Source organism: Myxine glutinosa, chromosome 14 (genome assembly GCF_964187855.1).
Source record: "Myxine glutinosa chromosome 14, kmMyxGlut1.1, whole genome shotgun sequence".
NCBI classification, from domain to species: Eukaryota; Metazoa; Chordata; class Myxini; order Myxiniformes; family Myxinidae; genus Myxine; species Myxine glutinosa.
In genome coordinates, this window is record NC_136274.1 from 71993619 (window position 1) to 72012769 (window position 19151).

The following is a 19151-nucleotide window of genomic DNA, read 5'->3' on the forward strand; positions in this document are numbered from 1 at the left end:
TGGTTGAGCAAAAAAGAAAGGATGAATATCAGCACCGTATGTGTGTCTTCTGGTCCGCATATGTCTAAAAACATCTCAACAAATATAGAAAATAATACAACACATTTCACCTACCAAATTGTAATGATCACGTGATACGTAAGGCCAACAAATTTTGTGGCCCGACCCGCTATAAAGAGAGAGTTTATCACTGTTTTTGCCCACGTTGTAGACATGTACATTGAAATGTTTGTGTCTAAAAAAATATAACACATTGTCGCTTTGCAATCCTTTTATTGCAAACTTTAATGCCATTAAGAACAACAACAATCAACAAAGGCACAACAAGGTGAGTGGAGCAGGTGATGGTCATGAAGGTCTGCACACAGCAGGATTGCTCAATTTAGAAGGACAACAGCCGTTTCTTCAAAATGGAAGAAAATTTATGATGGCATGGGATATAACCTGCACGATAGCTTCCATAAGTTCCTCGATGCCATGATGGAAATCTGTACCATGATGGTTTATCCGCAAGGCCAAGATGGAATCTGCCGTTGGCAGCCCTGGCTCGTCCAATTTCAGCAGGTCACGGTGAGGCATCTGCGCCTGGAACACCAAGAGAAGTCAGCATGCCTGTGAAGCATTGGATGTCCAGCTTCTTCCAGCTGGGACATGTATGTTGCAAAACGAAACGTATGATGAAACATGCTAAAGGAAGGTCTCCTATTATCTAATTTTAAAGAATCATGCAAGAAAAACCGACCGTGTTCCGATTTGGGAAGCCGACAACTAATGGTGAATGATTTTGTTAAATTATATTACGTTGGTAACAGAATCCTTGGAAGCCGAGAGTGAAAGTTTAATTCATGACTGGGATCAGTTCCAGTTAGTAAAGGTTCAATGTTTAAATGTCATGGCAGAGGGGTTCCTTACATCCCCAATCTCCCCTCAATCATCCTCATTAATGAACAGTGAAAGCTTTCAAGGTTAATATAACAAGGAAGGCATCGAGTTTGAACGAAATGGACTCCTTGGAAGTCCAATATGGCATAAATTACACCTTGAGTGCCCGCTGATTACCTGACTACTGCTTGTTGAGTTTCAACGACTCGATATCATAAATTAAGTCGAAATAATTGTGGAATGGAAATTCCTTATTAGCCTGCACATTGGCTTGTCGATATCTATCTATAATTCCAGTAATCTCTGTCTGTCTGTACGTTTGTCTGTGACCGCTGTTTCTCGACAACCACGGGTCCGATATACTTTTAACTTGCCAGGTATATTGCTGGGGACCCGAGGATGTGCCTTTTCAAGGTTTCATATTAATCGGACAATTACTTACCGAGCTATGTCCAAAAAACGATTCAACCAATCAGAGAGCAGCGAACGATCGCGTGTGCCGAACGTGGCGGGCACACTCTGCCTCGGATGGCACATTTGAGAGCGTATTCATTTATTTCACGTTTGCAAACTATGTTGGCGTTAAACTATGTTTTACAACTAATAAAAACGAATTTGCGATTCATTCGCTTTCCTGCGCGTTTGTGCACGCGATGGCGATTTCTTTACCAAACTCCGGAAGCCGTTCGCTTTGGACCAAACCATTGCATGTAAATAGAGGGGGGGGATTGTCACCACTCGCAAGCCGTTCGCTTTGGACCAAACCATTTCATGTAAATAGAGGGGGGGGATATAATTTTAGATATAGATATAGTACGGGCATGCCCTAGTAAATGATAATTTAAATATACTCCATGTCATTTATGTGTGGTACTTTGTACAGGTAGACATTTATACAAGAAAAATGAAACCCAGCAGGATGTGCACCACGGGTCGTAAGCATGGTTCGGAGACCTACCTCAATCACTCTCAGGCCGGTAGAGATACTTCATCATTACGCTGTCAACTTGCTTCTGCCTCTTCTTGTTTTTCTTCCTTTTCCTCCTGTCATCGTCTTTTCCGGCACCGTCCTCCTCGACGTCATGATCTCCAGTCTCCTTTTTTCTGGGTCCCAGTTTCACGCTATCCATACTCTTATAGGTCGAACTCGAAGAGGAAGAAGAAGAATCAGAGGAATAATCCTCTTTCTTTTTCTTCTTTTTCTTTTTGGAATCTTTCTTGAGCGTGGACTGGCTTTTTGATGTGTTCTTCTTTTTCTTGCCACTACGCGATGATCCATGCCTGCTCTTCTCATCCAAATCGTCGCTCGAAGATGACGAGGTTGAAGAGTCTGAGCATTCAGACACTTTGACCTTCCCATCTTTCAGTCTTGCTGTTTGTGAGGCAGTCATGTCCATGTCCGAATATGAACGACGAATTTGGGCAGAACGGGTCTCGTCCGCAGTATGCGGTTGCAGGCTGCGCAAACTGGACACACTTCGTCGGCCATCGTTGTTGTCTTCGGCATCACTGGCACCCTCAGGTACAAGTGAAAATGGACGCCGCTTGGGTTTTACCGGCTTGTATTTGAGAACTTCACTAATCGCGGCTTCCAGGTCGGGGTCTAGCCAACTCCGATGAGTCACGGGTTTGATTTCATCCACATCCTTTTCATAATCCTCAATACCATTCTGTTTGTCGTCCATTTTGTTTGGCTGTGGTGGTACCGAAAAACTGCGCAATTGTGTTCGAGCGGTGCCATCTTTGTTTCGCTCCCAAGATGGCGTAGAGCTGTCGAAGCGAGCAGACTGGGATAGTGATGTCGTCGGAGAAAGACGGCTTGGTGTTGTGCTTCTGAGGTCAGGGTTTAGATATCTACTTGACATTTCATTGTCCAAATGTGACGAAAGCGTCCGGCTGCCCATGGAGTGCGAGGTATCAAGATCTAATGGTTGACGTCTCAATGACGAGGTGTACGTAGAGGAGAATGTTGATTTTTCCTCATCGCTGTCCACAACAGGAGCTCTCCAACGTTTTTCCACCGCTGCACTTCCCTTGTTCATGTTTCTAAAAGACGTTGATATGTTGCTAACTGGACTAACGCAAGCGGACTGTGACCTGTTCCAAGGCTTCTCTTCATCGAGATAATCGAGACTTGATGCTCGTTTCTGTCTCCAAGGTGGAAGTTCAGAATCAATGGCGGCATCACGCTCTTTGCTAAGTGAAGAGAGAAGTGAACGGCTGTCGTCACCCGCTTGAGTACCTCCGCGCTTGCGGTAGCTAAGAGAGCTCAGTACAGATGCAGGACGAGATTCGGCCAGATCGTTATTGTTAGCTGTATATCTGAGTAAAAGAAGTGGACGGGTAACAAAAGCAGTAACAGCGCATCACAAGGCACAAACATGAAAGAGGAAAAAATAATAACGAGAAAATTGAATTTGATGGGAAGGCGTCGATAGATATGCCTCCATCCATGTTAGATGTGAACCCATTGTTACCTTTCATCTCATTTAGAGGTCACAGGAAAGAGCACAAGTGTGAAAAGAAAGATAAGTAGGAGAGAGACAACATCACATGCTTTAACTTAAGTTATGGTCTCCAAAATGATTTTCAAAGGGCACGTGACCTTTGTGCTTTGACCTGTTGAAACCAAAATAGAATCAGTTTATCTTTGCATTACAATCCAAAAGCCTAGTGTTGGCTTAGCAGTTAGGGTGCTGGCTTGGGATTCTAGGATCCTGGGTTCCAATCCCGGTTGATCGCTGAATTAACGCCAGGTGGGTTGATTCAGCCCGTCATCCTTCCGAGGTCGGCCAAATTTGAGTACCAGTTCACTGGTAATTCCCTGTGTGTTGCAAGGAGCTACTAACAGGGTTGGTGGCAGGAAGGGCATCCGGCCGTAAAACATTGTCCTCAAAAAGGGGGCCACGGTCGGTGCCCAAAAAAGGCCAACCCCCCGCTCTGTGGGGAAAAATGGCCTCTAAAGGCGGTTATTTTTTGATTTACAATCTAAACTTGTGCCAGGTTTAGTTTAAATCTCTTTAGTGGTTCACAAGTTATTGTGCTAACAAAGCTTTCCAATTAAAGATTACACGACCTTAAACATTTGACCCTTTTAACCCAAAATCTAATCAGTTCATCTTTGTATTACAATCCATACTTCATGCCAGTTTGTTTGAAATCCCTTCAGTGGTTTACAAGTTATCGAGGTCGCAATAAACCAATAACGGATGGATGGACAACCCAAAAACATAATGCCTCCGAGGCATAAAATAAATAAATACAAGTATAGCTACATTCAAACTACACCGCCCACATGCCGAATAAATAAATAACTTATCCTCCAGTGCGCGAAATTGCCGGAGCACCTTTGGTGCCCAGCGATACTGCCGTGCAGCACATGGAAACGGTTAAGGGAGGGAGAGGCGCACAATAATTGATTGATTAATTGTCTAATTAAAATAAATATATAGTAAATTCATAAAATAATTAATTTATTGATCAAATGGCTAAGGGAATACCTAAACCACCTGTGTTTCATCCGAAATTTAATTAAATAGGTAATTAATCGGAAATTTAAAATAATTAATCGATTAATTGATTAATCAATAAATAATTCATCGAAAAATTGATTAATCAATAAATCAAAAATATTCTTTATAGCCAAATCACTTGGTTACTGTTGTGTCCAAATATCAGCTTCCTCGTTCAAAAGGTGCCTGAGATATTGCCCAGATGAGAAAGAAAATAAATAAGTGATTAATAATGAAAATAAATAAATAATAATGGTAAAATAATTAAATTATTCATCAATTGGCTAACATCATACCTTAACCACCAGTATTTCATCCAAAAGCTGTATTTTAAAAAAAATAATTAAACGTCATTAATCCAAAAAATTAATAATTAATTGACTAATTGACGAATCAACAAATAATTAATTGGTTAATTGATTAATCAATAAAACAAAAATATCCTTTATAGGCAAATCACTTGGTCACTGTCATGTCCAAATATCAGCTTCCTAGCTCAAAATGTGCCAGAGATATTGCCCAGATGAGAAAGAAAATAAATAAGTGATTAATAACGAAAATAAATAAATAATAATGGTAAAATAATTAAATTATTCATCAATTGGCTAACATCATACCTTAACCACCAGTATTTCATCCAAAAGCTGTATTTAAAAACAATTAATTAAACGTCATTAATCGAAAAAATAAATAATTGACTAATTGACGAATCAACAAATAATTAATTGGTTAATTGATTAATCAATAAAACAAAAATATCCTTTATAGGCAAATCACTTGGTCACTGTCGTGTCCGAATATCAGCTTCCTAGCTCAAAATGTGCCTGAGATATTGCCCAGATGAGAAAGAAAATAAATAAGTGATTAATAACGAAAATAAATAAATAATAATGGTAAAATAATTAAATTATTAATCAACTGGGTAATAGAATACCTAAACCACCACAGTTTCATCCAAATCTGCAGCTTAAAAAAAATTGTCATTAATCAAATAATTAAATAGTTAATCAATTAATAAATCAAAAATACCCTTCACAGTTTACAGCCAAATTACTTGGTCATTGTCATGTCCAAATATCAGATTCATATCTCAAAAGGTGCCCAAGATATTGCTCAGATGAGAAAGGAAATAAATAAGTACTTAATCGGTAATAATTAAGTAACTAATCAATTAATTGATTAATCAAAAAACAAAAAATATACCGTTTTTGCCAAAGCACGTGCTCACTATTGTGCCGAATCGTCAGCTTCCTAGCTCAAAGGATGGCTGAGATATCACCCGGACAAACAAACAAACAAACAGACAAGACCAATCGATATACTTGTAAATCTTCGATTTTCGCAAGTAATAAGCAAGAAAACAAGAAACCGCAGTGAAAACTGAGTACTCCCTTTCAGCACGCGTCATCGCCGGGTCCCCTTCGGTGCCCGGCAATGATGTCATGCAGCGCCTGGAGATGGAATAGGAATGGAACGTGTACAACAACCGCTACGGTAAAAATGCACAAGTTCTATTTCCCAAGTCATTGATGCCAATGATTCCTATTAACAATCTGTCGCAATGTTGGTTTGACATGGATGAGGTGAACGCTGCAATATAACATTCACAAGTGTAGAACTAGATGAAGAGTACAATGTGAAAATTTCACATATCTCAAACTCCTCTCCAGCCTCATTGTTATTTCAGCATCAGTAAAATGTTAGGACACAATATTGAAACCCAAGTCTTGGTAGAGAGCGAAAAAGGTCTTACTTGGCAGAGTACATGCTGGAGCTGTCATCAGATGGTGTCTTCTTCCCCAAGGGGCTGTCTCCAGATGAACCTCTACTTTTTGATAACCAGGACTTCACATTGTCCACTCGGTCTTCAACCTCTGAGTCAGACTCAGAATGATCCCTGAAAAATATTCTCTCTGTTACCCCAAAGGATCTTGTCAAAGTCCGTCTCTTCACATGCCGCTTATATAAGATACTGGTGGTAAACTAGTAAGGTAAACCAGATAAACGGGGCGAATGGGAATGAAATGTGATTATGATGTTGCTGTAATGTTATTACTTATCCAGGCCATGCATGTTTCAGGCTCTGCCATGAACCGTTGATCCATGGTGGGTGATCAGGGTGCTCGTGTTCAAGTCCCAACTTGGGGGATGGACTTTTCAAAGCAAGTAAGGGCAGTAATTTTGAATTTTTCCTCGGTGCTGGTCTTAACTTCTTTCTTTTTTTTGTATATAACATCGAGGCTCGTAAAAGAGCTAACATTAATCACAAAAAGAAAAAAAAAAGGGACACATAAAACATATAATAAGGGGAGCGGGAGACAAGATGAGGAGAGAGGGGGAAGCACACAAGCACAACATTTGAGAGCAGGGACATCGGGAGATCTGTGGGAGGGACTCTTTTTGACGAGTTAACTCTTTTTCAAAAGACAAGATTTGATCTTGAACATTCAGCATTAATCGATGCTAGCGCAGGAGTAGAGCTGCCTTTAGCAGGTCCCATCTCAATCATGTTCGAGCGGTGCCATCTTGGGTTCGCTCCCAAGATGGCGGAGAGCTTTCAAAGCCAGCAGACTGGGATAGTGATGACATCGAATTCGGCAGGGGCGGCACACTTTTGGATGCAATTCTTGCCTGGAAGCACCGATTGGATGGTCTAAGGTCCAATCAAGTACGCTCTTTGCGCCAACCTGTTGGAGAAGGGGCTTCGTAATACTGCCGAGTTTAGCTTACGTTTGAAGCATCAATATAGATAGCAGCATGGTAAAATAAAGTGAGTAAAATACATGGAGCAACGTGAGCGCAAGAAGCCATGAGGCCAAACAATATATCTGGGAAGGAGGGAACCAACAGACCTGTTATAGCAAAGTTATTCAAAACATCTTTGTTGAAACTAAGCGGTGGTAACTTGATGGTGGATACGTATGTCGAGCTTGATTGGAAGGGCTGGGTGAACTATTTGTTTGGCGCAAATGGAAATCCTTGAGCTGCAGCACGTTTGGAGGCCATGACACACAGGGATTTCCAGCGGGATGGACCGTCATGAAGACAATGCGTACAGGCACCATATCTCAGCATTTGACACATAGGTCATAAATATCGCTTGTGCATACTCCCCCCAGCTCACCCACCGCCAAGTCCACAACACATCAGAGCAACTCATGGCATGCAATCTCACGTTTTATTCTTCTTCTTCTGAAACTTAACCACGAGTTCCTGCACCCTGTAGATATGGAAAAAAGGAGAGAGCAATTAGAGGTGGAATGCACCATTAGGGAAAAACATCCTCCTTCCCGAGCAATTACTACACAACAGGAAAGGAGAAGAATACAAATGACATCTTCCGATATATTTTCAAAAAGTAATAATAGCTCCAAGTCTTTCCAAAACTATGCAAAACAATTTGCACAAGGTAAGAGAACTACACAAGAGCAATTAAATTGGGAAGATTAAATCAGAGATTCATTAACAAACCCAAACATATTCACAAAACTAGATATTACGTTGTTTTGTATACCACCGATAGGCCGGATCTGGATTCGGACCTGAACCAAAATCTAACTAGAACGGCACTCAGTGGAGAGCATACCTCCGCCTGGTTGGCCATGTCACTCAATGGTGAAGAATCACTTTAAAAATTCTACTAGCCGGATCCGGATCTTCATCAAAATTGAATTGATTCTTCCTCGGCACACACACAACCTCTCCGACAAGTTTCGTCCAAATCCATCCATAACTTTTTGAGATATCCTGCTATGTATCGTTTTTGGCCCGATCTCCCAATGGTGAAGAATCGCTTAAAAAATTAAATAATTCTCATATCGGAATCCATATTCAGATCTTCACCAAAATCGAATCTGTTTGTCCTCGTCATACACCCAACCTCTCCGACAAGTTTCGTCCAAATCCGTCGATAACGTTTTGAGATATCCTGCTATGTATCGTTTTTGGCCCGATCTCCCAATGGTGAAGAATCACTGAAAAAATTAAATAATTCTCATATCCGAATCCATATTCAGATCTTCTATCTGTTTGTCCTCGTCACACACACAACCTGTCCAACAAGTTTCATCGAAATCCATCCACAACTTTTTGAGATAACCTGTTCACAAACAGACAGACAGGGATGAAAACAACCTGTCATCCATCTTTGGTGGCAATAATGAATATTTTAGTCACTCCGCTCTCTACCACTCCATTCCCACACACCAAATGCGAAACTTGCTTGGCCCGAGTCTTCACGAACCGGCTGGCCAGGCCTGACGTTCGACTAGTGAGGGCAGGAATTTGGAATTTGGGTAGCTCGCCTAGTCTTTGCGAAGGACACCATGGGATATTTAACGTCCACCAAGAAATGCTATCAGACGTCCATCCGAGGCACGGCACACACAATGATGAACCATCCTGGCTGGGAAACACCGGCATGACAGTTTATAGCTGGGTGCGGAATTGAACCAGGGCTAGACAACTTACAGGTGCGTGGACGTACCTCTAAGCCATGATCCTGCCAGTCCTTGTTATTATTTTTTTCAATCTAGGAACAAAATATATTATCATAAATCCCACGGTCTAAGTACAAGTACAATCTGTGTAGGAGGTATCAGGTGAAGGTATACTCGGCCATGATCAATTTACAAACACTAGGGCATTGCCCGTACTATATCTATATCTAAAATTATATCCCCCCCCCTCTATTTACATGAAATGGTTTGGTCCAAAGCGAACGGCTTGCGAGTGGTGACAATCCCCCCCTCTATTTACATGAAATGGTTTGGTCCAAAGCGAACGGCTTCCGGAGTTTGGTAAAGAAATCGCCATCGCGTGCACAAACGCGCAGGAAAGCGAATGAATCGCAAATTCGTTTTTATTAGTTTTAAAACGTAGTTTAACGCCAACATAGTTTGCAAACGTGAAATAAATGAATACGCTCTCAAATGTGCCATCCGAGGCAGAGTGTGTCCGCCACGTTCGGCACACGCGATAGTTCGCTGCTCTCTGATTGGTTGAATCGTTTTTTGGACATAGCTCGGTAAGTAATTGTCCGATTAATATGAAACCTTGAAAAGGCACATCCTCGGGTCCCCAGCAATATACCTGGCAAGTTAAAAGTATATCGGACCCGTGGTTGTCGAGAAACAGCGGTCACAGACAAACGTACAAACAGAGATTACTGGAATTATAGATAGATGATATGCTACTGACATCATTACCGAGCTGTGAGTAGATGCAGTGCCCCTGTAGATTAGGCCAGGAAGCTATAATTTGGCCAGGGTGCGTGGATACAATAGCCGACTCTATAAAAAGATAATATGGTGAACTTTACAGTAACACAAGCAGATTATAGCAGATGAGACAGTTTTGTCCCCACGATAGTTGGGATGACCTAGCAGGATAGCCCCAAGGTACGCACACTCCCCTCGGAGGAGTCTGGCCTGAGTTTGAAGCTCGACCCAGCCATAAACTGTCATCATGGTGTTTGGAGGCTCCGTCTGCCAGCATTAGCTGGTGGACATTACAGATTGTCCATCGTGAAAATGGACAAATTCCAAATTATACTCTCACCTACATGCGCCATTGTCTCAGCAGGAAAGCTGCACCCCAAGCAATGATGCAACACAGCCATGTGCTGTATAATGAAATTATGACGTCATAGTTGTGATGGGAATTGAACACAGACAAGGTAGATTAAAGGTGAGTATACTACCTCTGAGTTATCCTTTCAGACAAAATGCCAATAGAACCAATTAAGTTTTTGTACCAGACAACACACCAGTACGTCACATCTCTGATCCAATCGCTACTCAAGAAGCGTTTGCTGTTTACAATATGGTTGCTTATCTCTGTTTTCATTCGTCACTCTTCGATACTTTTCTATCCACCACCTGCTGTCTTCCTCACAACACACCTCTCGACAGCTTCATCATTCTCATCACTCGCCATCTCATCTTCAATGGCTGCTTGGAGGTCTCCAATTCGCTGGAAGGCTGCACGAAGATCGCTTTGCAGGCTCTGATTGGCTGCCTCCAAGCTTGCCATGTCAAGTTCCTGGCAAAAGTAGCAAGATGCAACGATTTCGATTGGAAATACAACTTCATCCTCAATTTATTACACGACTCGAACCAGGCTTAAATATCTGCAGAAGGAACAAGGAAAAAAATCTGTGACAAAAATGGAAAATGCCATTGTAAGACGACTTCCTGAAATGCATTTATCTAAGTGGAAAAGTATTCTGAGGTCATTTAAGATGGTCTATAAATCATTACGGAGGCATCTTCTACTCATGGGCCTGACCTTCCTTCCTTCAGACAATCTGCGCAAAGTGCCGACATGGAAAAAACGTTGCATCGCTGCTCACTCCGCACTACATGCCGGGCCATAAAACCCGGCCTATCCTCAAACGAAAGGAGCTATGCCAAACTCTACGTTATACAACCACCATTGATTCCACCGTCCCCTGCCATTGTGTTTATAGCCCATTTGTTTTCACGGAACAACTTCCTGCTGACTCAGGGTCTGGGTTTTGATGCATGATACTTAACAGGTATTGCGAGCCCCTCTGGTCTAGCGGATTGTCCTCCTAGTGCAGTATGACAATGTACGAAAACAGGGTGCCGTAGGAATTTTGTGCTAAAATTGATTTTTTTTGCTGGTTTGGTATCATTTTGGACCATAGTAACAGTAAATTTTAGGGTCCGAATTTTTCGGGCCCCGGAACGCCCTTTTTCGGGCCCTTTTCAAAATGGCCGCCGCCAAACAGGCCCAAGGGCATATCTCAGGAACAAATTGGCTGATTTTGATGATCTTTGTGTCTAGTTGGGTTTTTTTTAGGGTGCCGAGTCGAATTATGATGGTACCAGATCGATCTGAGGTAAAGGTCATTTGGTCAGGGTCAAGATTATGTAGGGGAGAGTGGGGCATAACCATAGAGCTAATATAAAATGGTGTTGTGGTGCTTTCAATAACGCAGCAAATTGATGCTAAAGTGTTCAGCATAATTATGTACCTGTTTATTATACATTATCAGCATAAATAAAAAAATCAGTTTCCAAGATGTTTCAGATTATGTATAGTCAAACACGACGTTAAGGTCAAGAATGAGCGTCAGGGTCAAATCTAGTTTGTAATGTTACTACATGTTGTAATTGTATACACGACAGTAAAGAATACCATCAAGTTGAATTTATGGCATCACACATTTTTCTTATGTTTCAGGTCTTGGAGCAGTTGCCTAACACAATTACAGACCTACTGAGTGTGGCACAGTGCAGTATCACACACAATGTCTCAAGACCTCTCCAATAGCTGTATTGTCTGCCTGGCAGGCGAATCGTCGCAGAAAAAACTGGTCAAGAAACCGGGTGTCGACAAGATTACTGACTTGTTAGCATGTTGCAGAGAGAGGTTATCGTTGGGGGAGAATGAACTCAAGCCACTTGCAGATCGTTTGTCTAGTTTAGATGAATCTCAGCTAGAGAATGTTCGATATCATAGCGATTGTCGCAAGCCTATTGTGAACAAAGACCATTTAGAAAGAGCTAGAAACAGGAAGCGGGCTCATTCAGAATCTCTCTCTCGCTCTAATAGTTCATCAAAAAGAGGGCCTGGTCGTCCTGGGAAATACCAAGAAGGGACTCGTCCTTGGCGCTTTCAATGTGTGCCGAAAGAGGTGAAATGTATATTTTCTCCCTGCAAGTTCTGTGCACCATCTGACTCAGAACCGCTCCATCAGGTTCTGAGTGATCCGATGGGTCGAACTCTGCTTGATATCAAGAGCACGACTAAGGACGACACCATCAGGGCATGCGTCTCTGGTCTGGAACAGGAAGGCGATGCCGCTGCCCAGAAAAGGTATTATCACAGAAAATGCTTACGGTATGCTCAACGGACATTCTCGGACAGGGTGAATAAGGATAAGATTACTCAGGAGATTTGTGATGAACTGTTGCTCTTATCTGTCAAAACCTCACTCTCTGTTGGTGACGTTGTACTAAGTATGAATGAAATCAATGATGAGTATGTATCGATTCTAGAAGAGTATCACATAGATCATTATTGTGGCAACCATAAAAAGTACCTAAAAGACTTGATTCAAGAATATCTTCCCAATGTCGAGTTTGTAAAATCTGTTCGTAAAAACGAAAGTGACAAAGTGATTTTATCAAAATCTGTCAGCGAGGCAGTTGAACTTGCTGCAACACAGAATGCTTCAGTTGATGCTTTGGTTAGTTTGGCTAATGCACTCAGGGGAGAGATCATGAATCATCGACGTTGGAAATTCAATGGTGATTTGAAGGATTTTAAAAATCCACCTATGTTGCAATTCTTCCTCAACCAACTCTTATTTGGACCTCACGTTAGAAGAGTTACTGGTAGGCGAGATGCTGAAGTGCAAAAAACCGTCGATGTTGCATGTCAATTCCTAATGCAAAACATGCGAAGTGACAGGCAAGTCAAGCATAAACCCAAGCATGATGGAGGATTCAGGCGTCTCGGAGTTGAAACACCACTGTCGATCGAACTGCCCCTCTCTGTTCATTCCCGGGTGCGGGACAAAAGTCTTATGACCAATCTCACTACTGTGTATGTTGGCAGCGACTACCAGCACATACTCGACATTGAAAAGCGTATTGAGCATGCTGTGCTGCTGAGAATGCAGCAGACTGGAGGTTTCTGTCTCCCTGACTTTGTGAAGAAGGACGTGAATGTCTGGTTTGCTATCGACAATATCGATCGATCTCCTTGAATATACTCCCTATGGACAGAATACCTTCCATGGAACACTTATTGTCCTTAATCAGAGGGAGGATGAGAAGGCTGAACCGATCAACACCCCTCTAGTCATCCCAGACAAGGTCCCATTCAAGCATCTCAAAGTTAAGATCAATTATCTTGAAGAACCAGTCATACAGCTGAAACCAATACATTTTGAGGAGTACACGATCAGCCAAAGAGACCATCTGTTACCCAAGTACAAACACTATACCAACACCTGGGCGCTCACAAACTACATGGCTAACGAAAGACTCCAACCACAGGTTGCTGTTTCATCAGATGTAACTGGAGAAGCATCAACATTTCAGGAATCTGTGTTTTCATCTTCTGAAGGTCACATGGAACGCCAGGGCCAAGGTGAAGTGCTTGGTCTCTCTCTACTCCCTTCATCACCTGCTGACTCAATGGAATCCTCTGCTTCATGCCTGGATAGTACAAATACTACGGCTCCAATACTTCAAGTGAGGAATATAATTGGTAAAAAGGAAAAGCTTGAGAAACAAGATGTGATGCCAACGTGGGCGGCAACAAAATCTCTCCTGATATCCAAGCAAGGACATGTTGAGGTTAATAGGACAAACTCCGAGGTTATTGCGCCCCTCTTCAAGACCTCTCCCAATGACTACGCCACACTATACACCGTTTTGAGTCTCACACAAAACATATCTGCTGTCATTGTGGGCCCTGAGAGATGCACGCTCATAACACTTGACCTTGATCTGTATAATCGTGCAATCCAGATTCAAGAGTCTGTTCATGAACCCTCATAATCAGACTCGGCACCCTAAAAAAACAGACCAACTAGACACACAGTTCAATAAAATTCCTGAGATATCCCCCTAGACCCGTCTGGAGGCGGCCATTTTGAAAAGTGCCCGAAAAAATTGGACCCTAACATTTTTTATTTTGATCCAAAATGGTACCAAATCTGCAAAAAAAATCAATTTTAGCACAAAAATCCTACCGAATTACATATCATGCTGCACTATCCTCTTCAGTCGGCCCACCGGCTTCCGGTACCAGATGGCCTAGCGACTTAGTCTGCACTGCTCACCAGCTCATGCCGCTTGCGAGTGGCCTCTCCCTCCCGCCTTGCCAGCTGGCTGGTTTCCTCAAGTAGCGAATTCAATTGCCTCTGTTGCCGCTTGTTCTGCTCCTTCTCTCGAATCTCGGAGGCCGTCCGCTGTTCCCGTTCTGCTGAAACCCGGTCTATGGCCTCCTTCAGGCGCAACACCAGGGCCTGGATGGAGGAGTTGGGAATCCCACAGTACATTACTGTCATTGGTAGTACATACAAAATGTTTCCTCGAGACACAGTCAAGTGGGTATTTGTGCTGGTAGATAAACAGGTACGATTTACACACATTTGAGTGTCGCGCATCATATTCGGGTAAAGATCCATGTATATATATATTTTTTTTTACCTCAAAGCGCCTGATTTGCATCTTCTCAAACTCTAGCTTGGATTCCAGGTCCCGGATACGCCCTTCTTGGCGGCTGACTATTGAGCGATCCACCAGCGAATCCTCCAGGAAGGATATTCTGCTACCCAGCACCTGGATCTGGCCACGAGACAAGGAGGAATGATCGCCACTCTCGCCATTTAATGGCACAAATCTCACAGTGTATTTGCCAAAACACATTTGGACTGTTATGTCAACAACACAGACCTGTCTACGATACAATCAGCTGTCGGACGCAATGAAAGAACATGATAAATGCATGGTTTTGAAACATCCATATAATAAAGATTGACTTTTGGAGGAAAAATAAAGTCACATAGGGGAAAAAAATAGGGGCAATACCCCTGGGCGCTCACATGGTACACTAAAGCAGTATACTGCGTAACAGTAACAATTTTACAATTTTAAACAGTATCATTGTTTCCTCTCGGCAGTCGTTTGTGGTCCATTTACTTTCGTTTGTGGGCTATTTTTCCAGTTTTTTTTTCACTCCATACTTTCCCGAACATCTTACCCTCTGTTTCGTCTTTATACAAAAAAATAATTGTTTTTTTAATAATAAAATTAAATAATAAAATTAAATAATAAAAGTAAATAATATATATATATATATATATATATATATATATATATATATATATATATATATATGTCCCTGCTCTCAAATGTTGGACTTGTGTGCTTCCCCCCCTCTCCCCATCTTGTCTCCTGCTCCCTTTATTTCGTCTTATGTGTCCGTTTTTTTTTTCCCCCCCTCATTAATGTTAGCTCTTACACGAGCCTCGATCTTGTATACGAAAAACAAGCAAAAAAAAACAAAAAAAACAAACTATTTTAAAACAATTTCAATGGTTGCTAGGAGACAGAGCAGCATGTACAATCATACTCACGTAATCATAAGACTTTAAACAAAGAAAAGAAAAAAACCATATTTCTGAGGGCAATTCCCCTTTTTCCCCACCCTCTCCCTAACCTGCAGACCCCCGATTTTCTTAGTGCCGTGAACAAACTTTGGTACCTCATGGATGTTGAAGGTTGTGGTTAAGATTTATCGGAATCGCATGTGTCGTTTCAGAGAAGAAAGCAAATACCTATTTTGGCGGGTCAAACCTGGATCCACTTTGACTGCGATTATTTTCATGCCGTGAGCAAACTTGAGTTGCAATATACCAAACAAAATTTTAGCCAAGTTTGGTCACAATCCCATCAGCGGTTTGGGAGAAGAAGTTGCAAGTGTTTATGGACCGACGGACGGACAACGCGACATCGCCTAAGCTCCCCGGAACTACATTCCAGGTGAGCTAATAAAAGCGAATGCATGGAGAGAATGAAAATGTCTATTGTCAAGGAGGAGGTGAGGGGGAGGGGGGGGGCGGGGGGGGGGGGGTAGAATAATTGCCAAATAAAATGTTCATTAGGTGGAATAGCAATGACATTAACAGTCCCTTATAATAATGGAAGTGTGCATGATAATCTCAAATGTCATCCTCAAATGATGGCGGAGAGGTTTATGGACTTCCCTGAATTCAACCACCAACTATTTTTTTGATCAACATAGGTCGCAAGGTCAGCATAGGCCAAATGTCAACCACTTTATTTGAATTTCTAAAATCCTCAATTTTCTTCCAATTAACCTGAAATTTGAATAGGATTTTCATATCAGCTAGCTGAAACCAACCACCAACTATTTTTGAGATCAACATAGGTTTCAAGTTGTCTATCCTGAGGTTTTTTTGTGAACAGAGGAACAGAGGTTGTTTTTTTGTTGTGAACAGAGGAACAGATATTTTTTGTGCTTTTTTTTGTGAATAGAGGAACAGATGACCAAACTCCCACACCCTTCAATCCCTCTAAGCTGTCTATCCTGGGTTTGCATCATGGCAAAGCTACAAACAGTCATCCCGGTGTTTCACAGGCAGGTTGATTCATCAATGTGTTGCATCACATCTGTGGTGGAGCCGGCCCTCGAACAATGGCGCCAACCCACAGCCTTGTGATGAAAACGAAGGAACAAGAAGTTTAAAAAGACTTTGTCCTTTACTCTTTAAAAGGTCTCAGGGCACTCACACCAGGTTGTGATCATTTCATGGAGAGGAATAAACCCTTTTTCATGTCACAATTAAATCTTTAATGTCCACAAACAAGTGCCAGCAAAGAGAACAGCCGGTTTAACATCCCTCCTGTAAGGGCAGCATACTCCATGGGCTATTAGATGGGTTCTTGCACCTGGACAACGGTAGATTGATAAAAATGGGGGCCATCACCAAACCTAAAATGGGCAGTGACTCAGAAACGACATAAGCAATTCTGATGAAACTTGACCACAACCTTAATCACCTGTGTTGTACCAAAGTTTGTTCCTGGCATTAAAAAAATCTGGGTCTAAGGTGATCTATGGGGGGCTTGCCCCCCAGAATAGGTATTTGCATTTTTCTCAGAACCTACACACACAATTTTGATTAAACGTCACCACAACCTTCATCATCCGTGATGTACCAATGTTTGTTCAAAAAATTGCAAAAAATTGGGTCTGAGGAGGTACATGGGTTGGGGGGGAGGGGTTGCCCCCCAAAATAGGTATTTAAAAAATTTGTTTATTTAAAGTCTTATGATTATGTTAGTATGATTCTACATGCTGCCCTGTTTTCTAGCAAGCATTGAAATTGGTTTAAAATACCTTTAGTCGATGGAGTACAATGTTTATTCTACCAGGTGAGCACCAGAGGTATTACCCCTATGTTTATAAACTCCGAGCAAGAACATTGGCTAAAGCCCACCCCCATACAAAGTACTCGAAATTCCGATTTTATTTTATATCCCAAAGTAACTAGAAATTTCCCCTACTCTCCTGATTTTCCTGCCCAGCTTAAAATGTGACTACAACATGAAAACTTGCCACTTTTTTTATTCTACTCAACATATAAAATAAACATGTCACCTCACCAAACTTTACACATTGATACGTAATAAACAATCCATTTCATATTGAATTAAAGGCACGCAATCATGAACATCACACTGTACCAATACACCGCTTAACAGTCTCGTAAAATAATTAGTGACGGAATGTTGGAGAAATAAATGGTAGAAGACCAGTGAAAAGACCAGAAATGAGGTGGAGGATTTAAGTGGGAATAAAAGGAAGAGGTGGAAAGCCTGAGGATCTGGCATAAATCAGAAAGGAAATTTGGAGCAAAGTTGTCAACAGACTGGGACGTACCATTGCCTCAGCTAACGCAGACATATTCAAAAGACATACTAAACGGGTATCAGTTTGGAATATGCTTTGTTAATTAGAGCATGCCAGGTAAAAAACAAAATGGTGGACTATGACAAGGAACTTGGTCATCAATATGCGTCGAGCTCATTCAGCGAGTGAAAAAGACTGGATTTCCCCACCGTGTGAGAGAAAAGTCATATCTGAAAGACAAATGAACTTCAGGTTGACAAAGTGCCATCAAAACGTTCATTATGTAAGAATGAAAAGCCAGCAGTTGAAGGCCTCACTCCGAGTACACGTACAGTGAGGGTTTGATGGGCATCTTGTGATAATTCACCAAATGTCCGTCCATCTGTCTGTCCGTCCGTTTGAAGGTACCACAAAAACGGCTGAACCAATCGCAACGATATTTTGGGTAGGTAATCCTGGGACCCCCTGGAGTAAAATAGGCTACATTGTTTTTCCAATTTCAGCTTTGGTCTCCAGCATTTTCAGGTTTAGACTCCCGCATAACGTTATTTTCCCAGGTGCCACACAAATGGCTGCACCGATCGCAACCTGATGAATGAAAACACACAGTTAAAAATAATGACCTCGGACAAAGATCTTTTATAAGGACATGGGTTGAATCCCTGCTTGAGAGAATGTCAACCCCCTCCCCGCCATCACGGTCGTCTCTCCAAGTCACATTCACACGAGATATGTGGAAAGCCAGAAAGGACGACCCAACACCAATTATCTTCTTTTCGATTCGTATATAAACATCATTAAAAGTAAATAATGACCTCGGCCAAAGTTCAAACGACGTGAGTTTAATCTCTACATGAGAGAATCCCACATAGCTATTTGGGCAGTGTATAAGCTAGCAGATCGCTGTCTCCATCGATCTTGCCAAGGCCGTAACACCTATCGGCTCAAAATCCTTTCAACTGTTGACTTGGTAGTTTTTACAATGAATGAAACACGTATGGGGAGTACATACGACATAGCGATGTGAATGTGACAGCTCTGAGGCGTCTTTCGCTTCGCATCGAATTATTCATTACATTCATTCATTCATTTAATGATCATTATGCTAATTCTTATGCTCATTAACGTTCATTAAACGATTACGAAAATAAAAACGAAAAACATTACGAAATTACGTTCACACCGTCACATCAAACTACCGTGACACAAACATCGTCACAATATCATCACAATGAAAACATCATCACAAACGTTACGTTATGTAATTCAAACCGTGAACACATCGAATATTGGAGAGGCCATTGCGCAAACGATTTGTTTTCTCTGGTACGTGTT

The 19151-nt window shown here is 41.8% G+C and overlaps 1 protein-coding gene across 3 annotated transcripts in view; it reads right to left on the minus strand.

Moving 5' to 3' along the window:
* Positions 1–253: 253 nt before the first annotated feature.
* The window catches only part of LOC137439905 (unconventional myosin-XVIIIa-like), a 346703-nt gene continuing 327805 nt past the window's right edge, over positions 254–19151 (minus strand). For all 3 annotated transcript variants that reach the window (XM_068136130.2, XM_068136128.2, XM_068136131.2), the window contains 7 exons: positions 14588–14725; positions 14218–14403; positions 10297–10436; positions 7570–7614; positions 6148–6291; positions 1841–3204; positions 254–585 (listed from right to left, as the gene is read on the minus strand). In XM_068136130.2, the coding sequence (XP_067992231.2) occupies positions 1842–3204; positions 6148–6291; positions 7570–7614; positions 10297–10436; positions 14218–14403; positions 14588–14725 (2016 nt within the window). In that variant the 3' untranslated portion in view covers positions 254–585; position 1841. The remainder of the gene's footprint in view (positions 586–1840; positions 3205–6147; positions 6292–7569; positions 7615–10296; positions 10437–14217; positions 14404–14587; positions 14726–19151) is intronic.